General features: G+C 42.8%; 1 protein-coding gene across 8 annotated transcripts in view; it reads right to left on the bottom strand.

Annotated features, from left to right (window-relative positions):
* myt1lb (myelin transcription factor 1-like, b) overlaps positions 1-19421 on the bottom strand; it is an 89206-nt gene that overhangs the window by 44929 nt on the left and 24856 nt on the right. For all 8 annotated transcript variants that reach the window (XM_044047182.1, XM_044047188.1, XM_044047184.1 and 5 more), the window contains exons 2-4: positions 12670-12784; positions 7742-7787; positions 6058-6091 (exon numbers count right to left, since the gene is read on the bottom strand). In XM_044047182.1, coding sequence (XP_043903117.1) covers positions 6058-6091; positions 7742-7787 — 80 coding nt within the window. In that variant the 5' untranslated portion in view covers positions 12670-12784. The remainder of the gene's footprint in view (positions 1-6057; positions 6092-7741; positions 7788-12669; positions 12785-19421) is intronic.

Here is a 19421-nt window from a genome sequence, read left to right as displayed (position 1 = left end):
CTAGCCTTGGACCATGAATGGAGCGATTCTCCATTAACTTTGCTCCGTTCAAGGTTGTTTGAATTAGAATGAGTCTATTTATAGTGCGGTATGTACATTTGTGTATCTTTGGATGAGCTTCAAACTCAGCGGTGGGTACACTTGCCAAGTCGTCTGTCCTTGCACAGCTCGTATGCAGTTTACGACGATAATGGTAGCAGATTTATCAGACGTAGCTAGTGAGCTAATTAAACTGAAACTATGCCATTAAGATGCTGAAAACAGCGTCTCTGGCTGAATGCTTCCTGCTCAGCGAGTCTGAAGTCAGGATCATGTTGTAGGGGTTTGAACTTTCACTTGATTTCTACACACATGACAAATATTAGCATCCTGCTAATTCTATAAATAATTAAAATGAATGGGAAGTTTGCACAAATTTTGGTTTGGTCTTTTTCAACCTATCTTTCTTCTGCAAGGAAGATTATAATTTCACACTGTTTTGTTGGCTTGTCATGAGGTTGGATTGATTTTAAAGGTCGGGCCATAGTAGATTACACATTTTACTGAAACTAACTTATTCATACAGGAAAACAGAATTCAGAACAAACATTAACGTAATCGCAGTGATCAAAAAGTCTCGTTATTAGAGACTTACAAACTGTGGGACAGTGTGGACAGCAGTAGTTTCCACACCTGTAGCATTCACAAAATATCTTTAACGCACAACAGTTCAGAGGTTTGACTGAAAGTAGCCACTGAGGAACTGTTTGAAAATGTGGGCACAATCACAAAAGGAACAGCTCTGTACAACTTGATTCCCATTGTTTTGACCAAAGAGGCGTTTAAAAGAGGTCACATCACCACATGTTTGTATGAAATTGCTCTTAAAGGGCTTTGGCAAGCGGAGACATGTGGCGTCCGACAGGTCGTGCATGACTTACAGCTGCTGAGGACAATAATGACAACGAGGGGTTTAGTGAACGGTCAGTTGTTCATCATATCAAGGCTCAAAAATATCCCACCAACATACTTAAATGGTGCTAATCCATGACCACAGACATGTAATTAATGGTGGCTTACTCTACACACACACACAAGTGCACACTGTGAATCTACCCAAGCCCCTGTGTGTGAATGTCTTCAGAGTCTTACGGCATTTGCCTCTGAGGGTATTCAAACATTCAAAGGCTGCATGTGAGGCAGAGAGAGGTGGAGGATATGCATGGTACGCTTCCGTCTGGGGGTGGTAGGGAGGGAAGGAGGAGGGAGGGGGTAACATATTAATGACCCCACCTTCCTACAGCTTCTGTCGGATAGTCCAAACACTTTGATAAGTATGCAAATGAGAGCTGCACCATCTGAAGAGGGAATTAGCTCTGCCAGAGACAGCCGAGAGAGGAGGGAGAGGAGAGAAAGAGGAAGAGGAAGGAGGGAAGGAAGGAGGGAAGGAAGGTTTTAGAATAGAAAAGGGAACAAAAGTGTAAGCAGGAAGGAGAGGAGACGGGGTAATGACGAGAGTACAGTGAGTATGACAGGAAGGAGTCTCAGATACACATGGTAATGAACTGATAGGCTCATGTTTGTTTTACTGGTCTTTAATTATCCGGTGTGCACAGTGGGCACATGTGTGGGTATTGTGTGCAGTATCTGACAAACACACGGTGACAGTGAATGCAACAAAAAAAAAAAAAGACTCTTTTCATTCTTGTGCTCTCCACCTCTCAGATCAATATGCCAGTGCCTGTCAGCCCTGAAGTGATGTGCAGAATGGCTGCAGGGGCTCAGGCCGGTGGGCATACAGACCGAGGTGGAGGAGGAACAACCCAGAGGAGACAAGGGCAAGTAATTATAACACAGACTGATCTGGCTTGTTCTCGCGCTGTAGAGAATGGTGAGTAATAAGGATGAGGGGGAGCACCATGGGAAAGCAAGTGTTCACATGTGGGTGAGACAAAGAGAATGAAAGAGGGGAGACTTTGCCAGGGATTCACCGACACACTCATCACGCTCTACAATTATGTTGAATAATTAAAAGCTTTCATTGACTTGATCATTTCCTGTTCGGCCACGTTTCAGTTAAAGCAGGGGTTCTCGACCGGCCGCTCCTGCGACCGAGGACAACCTCATGTGTTTTGGACGGCGGCAGAAATCTGACAGGGGAAAAATGAGGGGCTTTAGCAGTTATCCCCCTTACTTAAGTGTTCTCAACACGTCAGTGCTAAAGCACACCAGGACTGACAATGAAAATCTATGCGCTCAAGGTGCAAAAATCTGGATTTGCTTTCCCTTGATTTTTTTTATTTATTTATTTATTAATTTATTTTTTGATTAATGCAAATAAGGGGAGTGAATAGTTTTCCTCTGCACGCGCAGCCTTAGGCGCCGAGTCTTCCACCTTGAAAATCCTTTCATATTGATAGTGTCTGTGTATTTTCCTTTCTCATACACTGAAGTGAACAAATACCATGTTCCTGTAAGCCAGACATCCATCACCCGAGCATAATGATAGATTCAGAGCGGATTTATAATGTGCTGCTGCAAGAGCTGCATGAGCACAACTACACAACAGCTACCAGCGCAGATAGATGGATCCTCAAAATCTTGGTCTTTGCTTAAAAACTCACCATAATTAGTAAAAGCCTGCGCTGTCCTAGTTCGATGGCTCTTCTTGTCTTTTGGAATTTGGATTATCACAGGATGAGCCATTTATATCCAGAAAATGAACGTATCGGGGTGATTTTTATTTTTATTTTCATCTCATACAATCTCTGACATAAAAGCTTGACTTCCCAATTTGAGCTTGTGTGCGTGACCTGACGACAACAAACATGATTAACGTGGCAGACTGGGAATCTGCAAAAGGACAATAGAGACGTTTATGCTGTGAAATCTGCCTCCAACAGTCGACCCCCGGCTACAGCGACATGTTTATGTTTGAAGTCAAATTTGGACATACGCTGAAACATCACTTATTTACGTTATCATGACTATTGTGTGTCATTGTCTGGTTTGAGTGATCTGAAGCGAGGAGAGTCAGGGACCTGATTAGCCATAAGTCAAGTTATTTCACACAGTCGTCGTCTCCGTGTCCAAGTTTCATCTTCATCTTCGACGTATCTCTGTTTCTTGTGTTACCTTGTCATAAACAAACTCATGAGACCAACAATCCACCTCAAATTCTTGAATTATTTACCCATTTAAACAAGACAGTATCCAACTATTCTTTCAAGTGCAGGCTTATGTCCAAAAAACCAAACAAATGGCCAACTCTTTGTAAAAACAAGCGTGTTTTTCCAAGTCCAGAGAGTAAGAATTAGTGACATGTTTGGACAGCAGTAACAGATGAAGGACTCATCAGAGCTTTCAGGGAGCTTTCAGGCCGTTTGCATATAAAATACGTCATTTTTCTTTGTTTGCGTAGAAGGAATTCCACTTCAAAATGCAAAAGGCGAGAGCGACTGCTGTAGAAATATGATTTCCTTAAAGCCTGACCATTCCATTTTTGAAGGCTGAGCTAAGGTTATGTGATTACATTCACACAGACATTAAATGTTTCACACTGGACCTTTACTTTCCCTCCGAGTTTTCTGGAAGGAACCAGACGACTGTCTGTGACGGGCATGCTTTACAAGCACAATCACACACCTGTCTACACCCTGATCTCTTTATAATGCCACATCCTCAGCAAGTGCACGCATCCGAGCGAGCGAGCAGCCACACTGCAGTTAGTTTGCATTTCATCACTTTCAGCCACTCACTGTGAATCACTCTCGTTCACGTCGCACTTGTCAATACAGCTAATTCTAAACCCAGTCTAGTGTGTGTGTGTGTGTGTGCCGAGAGATCACAGCCTTACATGGGAGGCTACACACATGTACACAGACATCAGCAGCAGCAGCAGCATCATCATCAGCAGCAGCAGCAGCAGCAGCCGCCGCCGCCTCTCTGACCCAGCCTGCACTGCTCCATGCAAAGTCAAGCGTGTTCGTCCTGAAGACTATCAGCTCTCTGGGGAGGGAGGCCATCGAGCGGCATTATCGACATTATAGACGCCTCAGCCTGGAGATAGGCTTCACATCGATCCCCTGATTAATTACTATCTGCAGGCAGCAGTAGCAGGAGGAGAAGGAGGGAGCGAGAGCAAAAGAGGGGAAAAAGGAGTGGGAGATGAGAATAATGGCAAAAAATGAAAATGTGAAGGAGAGAATGAATGAAATCAGAGGGAGCGTGAAGGATTGGAGAGAGAGGGAGAGTACAGCTTGTGCTATCTATGAATATCAGCTAAAGGCTACAGAGTAATCTTCCAGGTGGAATATTATTTATTGATATAAAAGGTAGGCAAGGAACCCTTATCGTGAATGCAACCAGCACCATAACATACAACCAAGGACAAAACTAAATGCACACATTACTGGGGTGGAAACAACTTGCAAAGACATGTAGAGGACACTCAAACACTCACCACTCAATCCCCAAGCAGATTATACAAACTGATGATACACAAATGTGTTCATGTGCTAACTTCACGTGCACAAGTGGGAGCTTCTGCTCACTTCCTGATGAAGTGACTTGATGATGTCACTTCACTGTATTCCACCCTCTCCCTCAATCGCTCTCTTTCCAGTCCAAAAAGGCTTTTATTGTGAAATATTTCCATTGAGTACAGAAGAGCATTAAACGTGAGGGTGATTTTTTTAAAGCCAAGTAGCTCCGGTCCATTACCTTCAATATAAATAAGGATTTCTCTTGATTTAAAGAGAAACACTTTGGCTTTGTAAGTAAAAAAAATAAAAGGGTTGCAACTCGTGATTATTCTCTTTGATTAACGATTATTTTCTTGATTCATGAAGCATCGTTTAGTCCATAAAATATCCAAAAATGTGGAAACATATTGATTATTGTGATAACTTGTTTTAGTTATTAAAAACAACAACATCAAAATAGTTGACACTTAATTTATGGTTTGTTGATGGTTCTACTTATTACAAATGAATGTGTGTGGTAGCGTTGTGTAGCACTACATCGCTACCAATCAAAAATCGAGTCTTGCACTCGATTTTTGATTTTGATTGATGCAAATCACGGCTGAAGCCAATCAAATCCCACTTGTTCTGCAGTGATTTAATCTGGGAGTGAACGCTGATTTAACACATTGGTCAAAAAAAACCTTTTAAACCTGGGATTAAATGGGTTTTATCTGGTCTCAGTGTGAGACCAGAACTGACAGTAACTGTGTGAACAGAGCAAGGACCAGGAAGCACAGACCGGAGATCTAACACAGTTCAGCCAGACTTGGCGTTATCTCATTCTCATGATCTCCTCAACTTCCAGCTACTCTCACATATGTACAGTTTCTAAAAATAAAAATAGATTTTAAAAACATACTGGAGAGGAACTTTTCTAAACCTTCAAATTGGAAATAAAGTTGCGTTCTACCTTCCACCCACTCAACTCACCCGAAAGGAACTTAAAAGCTGTGGGCACAGAATGATGGGAAAGAGTTTTGCTGCATTAGAAATGAACTGATCATTTAGGAAATCATGCAAAAAATCATCAAACACACCAGACAAAGGCACAATTATTTAGTTGGACTAGTTGGAACATTAAAGGAGGAAAAACCCTCATGTTTAATATCTCATATGGCAAGGAAGCATTAACTAAAGGCAACACACTGGTGAGTGTTGTTTCTCTCCTGTAGATATCAAATGTGGTGACAATGAAGTTGTCCAAAAGACAAACAAAGTGAGAAATTCACACTGTGATGGAGGAGTGAGGAGAGAAGAAGTGAAATAACCTTAGTATCACTTCACGGAGGAGGAAACGTGAAAACAGCGAGGCAGAGGAAATCACGGCACACAGCGCTGAGGAGTTTCTAATATGAAGGCACTAATCAAACATGACAGCGGACACACAAATGGACATTAAGTTGACAGCTGAACCAGGTTCTGTTTGACTGTTTGACACAACAACGCACCAATTCTGCCATTGTGTGACTCTTTGGCTATGTCAGTGTGTGTGTGTGTGTGTGTGTGTGTGTGTGTGTGTATTGGTGCAAAGCAGTATTTCAATCCCACTGACCTGAAAAGCTCTGTTAACGCTGGATCCACAGGCACTGAGAGAAAGACACACACAGAGAGAGACGATTTTAAAACAGGACTGACCTGAGCGAGCTAAATCTACATCATCATCATCATCATCATCATTCATTCATTCATCAGGTGGACAGCAAGGGAAGCTCAGTTCCCTCTCAACTGTGTTGTTTTTACATTTTACATTTTACTCAGCTTCAACTGTTTATTTGTCTATGATTGGACAAATGTGGCAAAAAAGTGACTTCCGGGGAAGCTCAGCTTCTCTAAGAGTCAACGGAGCAGTGGGCGGGCACGGACGCTGGGCTTCTGCATGATGATTGGAGGAACTGTCTAAAAAGGCGGGACCAGTTTTTTGATTGACAGTGTTGCCGTCTCAGTCTGTGTGGATTTTTATTAGCGAAGTTGTTGTGTGTTATTTGCTCAGCAACACAGAGCATTTTCGTTCGTACATATACACTGTAAATAAAAACACTATTACAGTTTTTCATAATTATCACGTTTCGTTTGCAGAATTTATGGAAGAATTTTTGTACAAATAACTGGGCCTGAAATGAGCTTCCCCTGTTTCAAACACCAGCAACCACCAAAAAAAAGACAAATATATCATCCTTCATAGACAGAGAAATTGTGAATACAATACAGTGAAGTGTTTTTGATGTCATTGGTTGATTGTGAATTATTAGGTGTTACAATGAATAATGATGCTTTATAAGTGCTTTCACATTAAAGAACAATCTTTCTAATTCCCACACTTTGCTTTTGTGTTTCCACTTTGATGGACAATCAAAATCTCTGTTGGCTTGTGTATGTGACGTGCTGATGATGGGCGATAATTAACAGAGTGTCCAACACCAAAAACACACACTGATGACAGGTAATTAGCAGGACTTCTATCTTGTGATATTACAAATATTTCGGCTGCAAAATAAACCCAATCTAACTTTAACAACACAGTGAACACAAAAGAGAGATACCACAGACACAAGAATCCCTCTTTATGACCTTCACCAGATTTTAAATTACAAGTGTGAAATGTACGCAGTGCCTCGCGCCCTCAACTCCTGTGAGTGACTTCACGACGGTAACTCGGTCCAATCCAACATGGTTGACAAGGCGCTGGATTCACATAATGTGGGAATAGTCGACCACCATTGTCTTTTGACTTTGTTTCATACTTTCTGAAGTCGGAGGCGATAAAATATGCATCAAGAGAGTCCTCTGATGAGAACCTCCTTTTAGATTCCATAAACCTGAGAGAGTGAACAGAGCAGCCACCGACTTCTGAGACTCCTCGAGGTTTGTTGCGTGGTTTTATGTGAGCGGGTTATGCAGCCGCTGGATTCACTTTAAAAAAAGGAATGCCGCTGCTTTGTCGGCTAAAACGTGAACTTACAATGTTTTCATTTAGCACCAATGTATCGTTTTTGTTGCTTTACATTCTGCACACGGCGACGATATTTTAATCCTGAATAGAGCTTTAAACGGTGGACGGTGAGAGTGTTTCTGGTATAAACACAAGAGAACGAGAGAGAAGAGGGAACTCGTGTGTGTGTGATTTGTGCACTGGTGTGTGTACGTGTTTGTGCGTTTGTGTTGGGGGAGTGAAGGTCACCCTGAATGGCATTGCTGCCTCTGTGTGTGTGTGTGTGTGTGTGTATCCATGCAGATACCTTTGGAGCGTGTTCGATGGCGCTTATCGTCTGCATCCAGCTCCATCTGCAGGGAAGGCACAAACACGCTGTTAAACACATGGCAGACAGACAGACAGACAGACAGACAGACATATACTCTCAGCTCGCTCGTCAGACGTCTGTTTCACATCTGATGTTCGCGACATTTCGAGGAGAGATTTCGCACAGGTGACAGAACGAGTTTGAACGGGACGATGAAAATCGTGCAGTTTTGTGTAAAATGACAAATGAATGATCAATGTGACGTGTAGGCGTGTGTTTTGACAAGAATCAGTACGGCACTGTGGTACGATATGTCTTGATAGGCCTCGATATCACACTCTTGTCCGAAACTGTCTGAATTTGTTTATTATCGTAAGTTATTTGAGGTATTTTTCTCTTTCTGATTTCCGATCCACCGATTTTGACCAAGATTGGACCGATACTGACACAAAATGTGATATATTGTATCGTAACTGTATACTTTCCATACACTAGTGCTCGACTAAAAACAATACGAATAAGAAAACACAATTAATACAATATCCAAACACAACACAATATCCAAATGTATGGATATTTATGTAATCTGTATTCATGAATGATGCTCAGATAAACACAGGATTAGTCCTGGATTAAAGATGTTGCTGTTTTTTTTCTTTAACTTTACTCCAGTAAAGTATCAGCCTCTATCTGTCCATCTTCTCCATTTTTGCGCAGCCATTCAAGCAAACATTCATCAATGTGTGACCATCCATTTGGTGATTATACAGATGTAGTGGAGACACTTCAGCACCATACATCAACGGTGCTGCTTCCATTCCTCCTGCATCAAACCTTTCAAACTCGTAACGTGCTCGAGGACGCGCTATCTCCGTCTTTCACGTATGTGAGACCTACAGACTCTGATGTAAGTTCGCCCTGAGAACACCTCAGGTCTTCACTGTTATTTCCTGATGTCCCTAAATATACGTGCTTGCTGAGTTTGGGCTGTGACTGCGGGGGCTGTGGCTCCTGTTTGGATGTCTCTTTTTATTAAACATGATTTATTAACACCACACTTAGTGTACTGTAGAGCCCCTCAGCCCTAATGGTGTGTTACTTTATGAATGCCCATAAATGTTTCAACGAGAGAAAAATAAAATCAGCCAATGCAAGGATCCCTTGTAAATCTTATTAGTGCAGCAGGGAGGGAAAAAACGACCTGAAGTATTTCTGGACGGCAGAGGGTATTGTGTGTGTGTGTGTGTGTGTGTGTGTACCTCACACTCTCTCTTTACTGTGTAACAAAACCAAAAACAAACTACTGAATAATTAAACAACGACCCATTTTTAAATGTAAACTTAGAGGTTTTTCTAATTTATTATCTCTAACGTCATTATTGTGCTTGTTTAATTTTAGTTATTGCATTGTTTATTTCCGAGCACGTCCTCGTTCACAGTATTAAGCGTCTGAGTTTCGGTGTCTGCAGTGTCTGTCATCTGTTTAGATAATATAATAATAATAATAATATAATATACAGTGGAAGTATATGGAACTGTTCCTGTGAACTTCCACCTCCTCTCTTGACGCTCGGCTTTTTCCTAAATGCAAAAACAGCAGCTACAATAACCATGTGACAGCCAGTGTTTACAAATAAAGCTGCAAAAATTAGGGCCGAGAAAATAATGGTTTCCGGTTTGAAATCGCAATTTGCAACGACACAATTCGCTAATAGCTCATTTATTGCAATGTTATTTGTTCTAATACTGATGGTTCTTCGCTCTATGCCAATTAAAAAATATCGTATCTACACGACATTATATTCCTATAGTGTCATGTGGTTTTTAAAGTCTCGGTTCACAGTAAATATCAAACTGAAGCTGGACTTCACATCTCATTTGCCACATCTGTCAGAAAAAATTGCAATTAAATATCGAGACCTACTTGCTTTAAAACTACCAAAGATAATAATGAAGCAAAACGTGCATCAGTGTCGACAACAAGTGATACAGTGGAAGTCAGGTCGCCTGTGCTTGCTTCCCTCAAGGCTCCTCATGAGAGTTAGACACCAGGAAGCTTACATGCCTCTGTGTCGGGCCATATGTTGGAGAGCCCTATTCAGTCTCCCTCTCCCTCTCCCTCTCCCCCCCTCTCTCTCTCTCGCAGCGCCCCATGGGAAAATGTCATGGCTGTAATGAAGGTTAGCCTGCTTATTGAGGATTAGGAGGAGGAGGCCCACTCCTCTGTCTGTGTCTCAATTAGACCCTTGATCAATGGCATTATGGGCCTGGATGAAAAGCCACAGAGTCACGTCCATCCGTGCTCCAAACGCTGAGGTTAGATAAACAAACACATATAATGATCTTATTACCAAGCAGACTGCATTTTTTATTATTTTTTAAACAAGAATTCAAATTGCTTATTGTGTTATTTGAGCTATAATTACACGGCTATCTTATAACAGCGGTTATTAATGCAATCACTCACTCATATGAAAAGTAAACGATATTAAGAATAACTTGGGCTTACGGCAGTAATGTGATTACTACATGTTTACAAGTTACATTGTGTACAAAGAGATTAATCATGATAATATTTTTTATTATTAAAAAGTATGATTCAAAAGGACGTTATCTCACTGCTTTGTTGCACAGATTAGTTGAGCGCTCAAGCAACAAGAAGCTGCTTGACTTGTGTAGTGGTGATGGTGCGGTGGCTGGCATTACTGCCTCACAGCCAAAAGGTCACCGGTTTGGATCCTGGTCCAGCCCCCGTACCCTTAAAATGAATTTGAATTCTCTCCATGTTTTGCAGTTTACAGTCATGATTTTCGATCCACATTGCACTTTCAGCACTGCATGAAGTCCAGGCTGCATTCCATTTTTGATGCACATCATCTCCTGTAATCCTATAAACATGTGTGTGATAGCTCAGAGCCTTTTGCCCCATGGGGCAACCAAGTTCAATTCCACCTTTCACACTCAACCATCCTGTCCAATAAAGGCAAATAAGCCCCAATAATATCTTTTTAAAAAACGAAAGAACGAGAATGCTAAGAACAGAATCCGCTCAACTTTGCCTTCAGCTCACAAACGGGGAAAAGGCAGCTTTCCAAATACCAACGGTGTTTGCGTCGGTATTGATTTCAAAGTTGCCCTCGACGAGAACAGTCACGTGTACGTTGATGTAGCGTTGATGTTATTAACGTGTTTACATTATTATACAGGACACGAGAGGATCACCAGAAGCAGACTGAAATGAAAAGAAATGTGGATATTACTGAATGAAGCAGGATGAGGACTGCAGTCATTATTGTAATATGCACTTAAAACAAGCATGTGTGTGTGTGTGTGTGTGTGTGTGCACACATCATTTTGGTGGTGGTGGTGGGGGGGGCTCAGACATCTGTCACAACAATTCACATCGTTATCAGTTTCCCTTTGTTTTCACCTTGAAGTTTTGGGAGAATGCGTTTCAGGCATATGGTGCCCCAACCCCACCCTCCACACACACGCACACACACGCACACACACACACACACACACACACCCACACAGAACAGTGTAGCAATAGGGAGCCAACAAAACTCTGCCGGCATTATCATATTTCACTGCAAATACGTATTTACGCCATGCATCAAAGTGACAGTAAACATGTGTGCCAAACCGAAGCTAAGTGCAGCTGAATTAGTGTGAAGGGCTGTAGAGATAGAATGTGAGTGGGCGCTGAGAGAGAGACAGAGAGACACAGACAGACAGAGAGAGAGAGAGAGAGAGACACAGACATGTGGCTTGTGATAACTCGTATGGTAGATGTGTGGAGGTCTAACATGGTTACAGAGAGAAGACCTGTGATCTGAATACAATACAACAATGAATCAGCTGGACCGGCGATGACTGAAGGCCTTCACAGTCCAGGAGTCAAACACATTTGTAGATTATTGTAAACACCGTAGGATGTATCTCGAGCCCTGGTTCTCAAACCGTGGTACGTGTACTGGTCGGAGGTTGGAGGAAAATCAGAAATACTCTTGTATAAAACTGTATATACTCAGGGTATGTGATGAAGAATTTTGACTGCAGTGCAGAGAAAATTAAACAAGTAAGAAAATGTATTTAATGCTACTGACGGACGGGTAATTAAAACTCATGCCCTGCTAATGACTGAAATTGTCTATTAGGAAAAATCATGATTGACACGTTAAAAAAATAAACAAATTAACAAACACAGGCAAAGGAACGCTCTCGTCTGATCTTTAATAAGAATTTATTAAACTTCTCTTTCCTGAGTCTGTAGCACTGAGTCTGGTGTCCACTGGTCTACGTACAGTTCTGACCACTGTAGAGTTTGTTCTCATTAAAATTGTTTTACTTTTTGTTTTGTTGTTGCTACAGTGTCATTTATTGTGTAGTTAGTGCAGCATACAGTGTTTTATTTGATATTGCTTGGGTGCAGTGGTGGTCTTTGAAACAGGGGGCGCTCATTTCATTATACATACATTCTTACATAAGTTCTGCAAACGAACAGCAAGAACAAAGAAACTGGATAATTATGTAAAATCAAAACACTATAATAGTGTTTTTATTTACAATGCGTATGTACATACAAAAATGTAACATCCAGATATTTGTCTACAGAGTTGCCTCGGAACATCCACACAGGACTGAGACAGAAAAGGCTCAGCTGTCAATCAAAAACTGCCTCCGCCTTTCAGACAGTTCCTCCAATCGTCATGCAGAAGCCCAGCGTCTGCACCCGCCCATTCCACCTCAATTGACTCCCGGGGAAGCTGAGCTTCCCTGGAAGTGACGTTTGACACATTCGTCCAGTTACAGTGAAATAAACCTATTCTGTGCCATCCCATAGACGACATAAACAGCTGATTCTGAAGATAACTGGTGACACGTTCTTAAGAGGAAACTGAAGTGAAGTGACTGCACTCTACCTGCAGTGGTTTGGAGTTGAGACAGCTCTGTGGTCCGGACCTCTGCTTCCACTGTGCCCGAATGACGTTCAGCTAGGGAGAAAGAGCTCACCACATCTCCCCCAGACTCATTTTTCTGCACAGAGAGAGAGAAGGAGAAGATGGAGAACATACATCATTAAAATCCTTCCCAGAACAATCACATTCACACACAGCCATGACAGGATTTAAATTTTCCCCTTCTCCTTTGACTCCAGGCTCATGAATAGTCATATAGCGTCTGCTATGCAGCACACGCCGAAGCCAGCGTTGATTTCCGCCATAACAACAGTCGCTTGTCGTGTGCGATAGGCTTGGCAACATGGGGTAATTAGCTAGATCTATCATCTTCTGCAGGAAGTGGGGACAAATATAGCTAATGATCCGTGCCTGCCTTCATGATTTTCCTCCTCAGCTCTCCATCCTTCGCTGAGTTAAAGGAGGAGAGGAACGGGAGGAGGAGAGGGTGGAGGGAGATAGGAGAGTGAGTAAGGGCGCCAGTGTCTCACCATGTCAAAAAAAAAAAAAAAGGTGATAAAGACAGAAGAAGTAGGAGAGGGAAAATGAGTGAGTGTGAAACTCTGGCTGTGTCGTGTGTCTGCTTTTGTTTCTTTCCATCCGGTGCCGCTAATTGAGCGAATGTATAGGAGAGAACAGATGAAGTGCCGATAGTGTATAGGGACCATCACAAAGAATGAAGGCCCCCATAGGGAGCCAGCCAGATGGCCCATAGCACGCACACACACACACACACACACACACGCGCACGCACACACGCACACACAGTCAGTCAGTTTCTCACAGACAGTCAGTCAGTCCAAACCTGTCTCACAGAAGCTTAAATAAAAACAATGGTTGGTCCCTCGGGACGAACACAACCATAGGCGAGTGTTCACACAGCCTGTTGTGTGTTATGTAAAAGGAGTGGCGGTTGTTTAAAGCAGGAGCGGACTTGACTTTGAACCAACAGGGGGTCTTTTTTTACACACACACACACACACACACACCTGTAGTCCAGTTTTTTTGTCCACTTCCTTTGTAGTGTGAATAATAAGCGTGCAGTGAGTTGTGAGGGGAAGGCACAAACAACTTTCAGATGGGCTATAAGTGCGAAACCTTAAAGTGAAACAATGGGCCGTTCAAACACCACTTTCATTTGGACGTGCCGTCTTTCATGCTTTTTTTTTTGTATCTGATTTTAAAAGCATTTCCATTCGATAACTAGAATCACTAGAATCACTAGGTGTCTTCGCGTACACGGCGAGTAAAGCCGTTTGTTACAGAACACAAAGCTGTGACCAGGACAGTGGACATAACTCAAATATGCCACTGCAAAGACATTCTAAAGCCTGGATGCCTCACACACACACACACACACACACACAGTTTCAAGGTGGAAACCTAAGCTTAATGTCACTGACTGTCTAAGAACAAATGTGAAATATGGTCACTCTCTCCTCACAGGTTCCTTGGTTATGATGTTAAATAACATTCAGGAACTCTTTCCCCACAAATAATGTCACAGTGACATTGAGCTTTGACATTCTGGACACGAAATGTCATCACTTTGTCATTTGATCATGTGGACGTGTCGGGCTGAGCCGTTCATCTTTTTTTTTTAAAGGGGAAATCACAGTTTGAAACTTAGTAATTAGTAAATTTGCAAAAAAAAAAACCCATTAGATTTAATTGTTCTATGCGACACCCACACCCACATGTCAGAAACAAAGTTATATTTACACAGTACATAATTGTTATCTTTGCAAGATTATACAAAGTAGACAGTGTTTGGACAGTGCTAATATCAATCACATTTTAAATCTATTACACAGTAAATATTAAAATAAATCAAGCAATTAGATCACTTTCCCCAAATCTTCCAGCCCTGGAGACTTAAAATGGTGTCAAGTTTGTAGCTAAAAATGTGTTCAGTGACCTTCAACTGTTTGACCAATCACAATCTAATTGGTCCATCCATGAGTTTGAGCTTTTCTGATGTATCCAGGCTCACAGAAATGGGACAAATGCACATGAATGAATGAATGGAATAAAAAAACCTGATGCCTCTGGTCACTTCTCAAGTAAAGCAAAATTGGACATTGACATCAGTATATTATTGCCTTTATTTCTACAGTTTAGTGTGAAAAAAAGAGGGAAAAAAAAAAAAATCACATTTGATGACTAGAATACCAAACCCACACACACACACACACAGCTACACACTAACCCAGGGCCCCATGGTCATTCTAATCAGAGAGTAAGTGATGGGTCTGTCCTTTGATGAAGGTCTTCATGTGCGAGGTGATGACAAATCACAGCTCCCGGACTCTTCATCAGGACACAGCCTACATTCTCTGTGTGTGTGTGTGTGTGTGTGGAGCTGGTATTCTCGTCAGTGTTCTAGTCATGGAGCTGCAGCGCTATTCTGTTTCAGCACCAAGGACAGCGACACACATACACACACACATACACACACACACAAAGCCAACACTGGTGGACTTCTATTCTTTTCAACCTAGAATTCTACAGGTGTCTGTGTGTGTGCGTGTGTGTGTGTGTAATGTGCGTCCAGGTATTACTAATGTTGTGGGGACCTAAACCTGTTTACACAGTCACATTATGGGGACTTGTCTTCCTTGTGGGGACAAAAAGCAAGTCCCCATAACGTAAATTACTACATTTTAAGGTGAAGGTATGTTTTAAGGTTAGGCTGAGATTGAGATTAGGGTTAGGGTTAGGGTTAGGATTAGGATTAGGCCAGTAGTAATTGTGGTTAGGGTTAGAGTAAGTCTCCAGGAAATGAATGTAAGTCAATGCAATGTCCCCTCATGTCATGAATGTCGAACAATGTGCGTGTGTGTGTGCGTGTATTTGTGGTATTTTCTCACAGCCTAACCCTTGTAGAAAGAGATGGGACCATGCTGGTGCTTTACTGGGCTCCTCCTATATCTAACTGCATACTGTAAACATCTTGGGAAGACATACACACACACACACACGCACACACACACACACGTATAACTGCACAGACCAGTTGCACGGTTCCAAATAGGGCATTAATGAAAGGCTGTGATGTCCCCTGTGAAATATTTTATGACACTTACTGTACATGACAGGCATTTATGCTCACACACACACACACACACACACAAACAATTCCAATCATATACACGGCACATGAGGACAAGGCAGCGCACACACACACATATATGCACATGTTACAACAGAGGCACACATGCTTTATTTATGTGACACACACACACACACACACACACACACAGCCCTCTCCTTCTCTCAGGCTCTGAGAGTGACTGGGGCTGCCTGACCTACATTCGAGCAGATGTACACAGGCGGGGAGGAGATGAAATCGCTCTCTCCCTCATTCTCAGTTGCTCTTTCTCTCTTTCTGTTCCATATCCTGTGTTCTTTCCAGTGCCTGTTGGACACACACACATTCTTATAAACACATTCACGGTGGAAGTGAAGATGCATCTCTGATTTCTTGGCCTGAACGACCTCACGCTGCCGGTGCAACAGGCCTCGTCAGAGCTCGGTTCTGGTGCCTGTGTGTGATGAATGTTGCATATTATATCTCGTCTTTCTGCCACTGCATACGAACGGTCCCTGAAACCAACTGTTTCCCTTTCATGTGCTGTATGCGGATAAAATATTTACAGCCCCAAAAAAGAAATACGGGAATCAAGCTCACTTCCAGAAACCACCTGCTCTGAGAGGCACATGGCGAGGTGAGAAAAGAGAGGACAACTTAGTGATGAGACTGTGTTTGTTAGCAGGTGTGATTAGCGTGAGCAGCAGAGGGTCGGCGCTGACGATGAAGCCACAGACAGCATTATCCATGACTCCTCACACTGTTCTGTGGAAGTCGATGTCTTGTCTGGATTGCAGATGCAGACTAAGCTGGTGTTCACGCTGGATGAGTGTGCGACGCGTCTTTGTCACAGAGTGCGTTGCGTTTCTTTTGGGCAAACGTTAACCGATTAGAGACGCGCGGCTCTTTTTGGAAATGTGTTTCACAGCGAAATAAGACACAATGTCAACTTCTACTGTACATCTCTCACATATGTCACAATTCGGCGTGGGCGATATGACGATATTAGATTGTGGAGGACAAGAACGTGTTGATTATCGTCTATATACGAGGCACATTCATCCATTGCTGTTCTGCCCCTCTTGAGCAGACACAGCAGTTTTTTCTCCTCAGCCAAATCACACTATTTGATGGTCCACTTCACGCCCGGCCCCAGAGAAACAGCGATCAACCAATCACACTGAACTACAGGCAGTGGTGTGGATTTCTCATTCCCCACCCTGTGTGAGTTTGTCCCTGAAAAGAACTCCTTTGACTCGAAGGCACAAACAACATCATCGTCACACGGCTCACACGTCGGACGCCAGCGCAACAAAACGATTCAGCGACGTAAAGAGCCAGCGAGGAGAGCAGCCACACTGCAGCCAGCAGAGGCAAAACAAACCTCTTTAACACAGACATTTGATAAAAGTGCTCCTTAAGAGGAGACAAGCAAGGAGCTGAAGCAGTCGCCTTTTACCTCACAAAAATCTTTCACATTTAAATAAAGTACTTACGTTCATACTGGAAGTGAAAGTATGCAAAATTACACAAAGTGATTCAAATGTGTTCAGAAAAGTTCTTTGGTCTAAATGCTCTGTTATGTCATTTTCTTTTAGGGCTATGTAACATTTTACACCGTGACATAGTTTGGTTGCTATTTAAACGCATACGGTGATGATTTTCAAATGTAAACCCACAGTCTTTGCAGCACGAACACTTCCCCGTGTGAACAACACAATCACACGCTTCTTCACAAGCATCTCACATGTCCCTGGTCCAAGCTGACAGACAGCAGGACACATGTCATGTCAAAAAACCCATTCATGTTCATGTATACAGCCTAGATGCACAGCGCACTGTCTGAAGGAATCACCACTTGGTCCAGCAGAGGCCACAGTGAGCACCGCTTCACCTCAGAACTGAGGTTAACTGATAAACTTGAAAATGGTGGGCACAAGCAAACGAGACCATCCTCACGTCCTCCTTTGTTCCAACTTGATTTTTGGAATAATTAACAGTCCTGTTAGCGGCAAATTGTGCCGATAAATCTATGACTCCATAAAAATGCCATCATGAATTAACATGATATCGATGCAGATGTGAGAAAACGATGTTTAGAACTGAAAGCAAGAATTAAATAAAAGGAAAATAATTCATTGTATCCGCATTCTTCCTATTAATCAGATATTAAATACCTACATCAATTCCATAATTAGTCAGAAGTTCATTCCTCTGTAAAGTGTGATGACATTTGACAAATAAAATACTGCTCTACAAAGCACTCACTAAAATAGTAGCCTTGCCACTCTTCATTTGTTTTAATGTGTCTATCATTCCTCTCTTTTAGATGTTAAATCGAGACGCAAGTAAATCTGTAATAAAACAACACATATTCCACATTTCAGCTGTCGGCCGATCTCGTGTTGCAACAGCTAAAAAAAAATGAGAATAAAAAAAGAGCGAGGCTGTCTGTTGCACTGAATCTCTCTGACAAAATATCTTTGGACACAGCCGCACCGTCTGAGACACCGGGGTTCAGGGGTGTAAGAAGCTGTCAGGCACTGAAGAGCGCTGGCTCTTTAGGACTTTCCTGCTCCTATCAAAGAGCCGGAGTGAACTGAGGTAAAAGCAGTTTCCTGACCCAATTTTCTCTTCAAGGACGTGAGAGATGGAACTGACCGTGTGTGCGTGACCTGCCGCGCTTCACCGTGCTCACACACACACACACACACACACACACACACACACACACACAGTGTGTCCATGCAAGCAAGCAGTCTGGATGAGATGTACTCAAAAATAAAAAATAAAACACACACTGTATATTCATTCAGACAAACACGAGGCACACAAAGCTGAAAGTGCATCGCTCCACCATTCTTCTTTCTCAGGGGAGGCACCCCCGTCTCTGTGAGGGCAGAGTGAGGGGGAAATAACATCGAGCGAACTGCCGCCGCAATTACCCACAGTGGGGTAATCACCAGCACAATGCACTATGGGTTGCCTGCCTGGGAAAGAGAGTGAAATACTCAGGTGAGAAGAGAAGCCAGACAGCAATCAGCCCAGCAGGAAGTGGGAGGGAGGGAGAGGGAGGGAGAGGGAGGGAGAGAGAGGAATAGACGGTGGAAAAAGAGAGAGATAAGAGCAAAGGGCCATTCCTTTAATTTCCATGGGAGAGCCAGGGCCTTAATTACTTGATGAGTCTCCTTCTCTCTCTGCTCTGTGGCTGTAAAAAGGTGTGTGTGTGTGTGTGTGTGCGTGCGCGTGCGCGTGTGTGTGTGTGTGTGTGCGTTTATGTGGCCCATTATCACACCGAGAAGACTCTAATCACGTCTCAGCACAGATAGTGGGTGAGGAGCACAACATTTCAGTGAGGAGGCGCAAGACTCGGAGAAAAAGTGTAGTCTATGTGAGTGTTTGTGTTTGTGTGTGTGTCGAGAGAGAGGGGGAGAGAGAGAGAGACTGGTGATTTACGCTGTTAGAAGTGTTAACACCATCTCTCATCCCCAGCAGCTGTACAACATCAAGGTCGAGGAGTGAGATAGCGCGCAGACTTGAAATAGCCACAGGAAGACGGAGCTGTACGGCACCTGAGCCTACAGAAGATGCTCGCTGTGGTCCATGATGCCGAGAGGAACATGGT

This window comes from Solea senegalensis, linkage group LG16 (genome assembly GCF_019176455.1).
Source record: "Solea senegalensis isolate Sse05_10M linkage group LG16, IFAPA_SoseM_1, whole genome shotgun sequence".
In the NCBI taxonomy this organism is placed as follows: Eukaryota; Metazoa; Chordata; class Actinopteri; order Pleuronectiformes; family Soleidae; genus Solea; species Solea senegalensis.
Note: the sequence above shows the minus strand (reverse complement) of the source record. Positions and strands in the feature narration are given on the sequence as shown.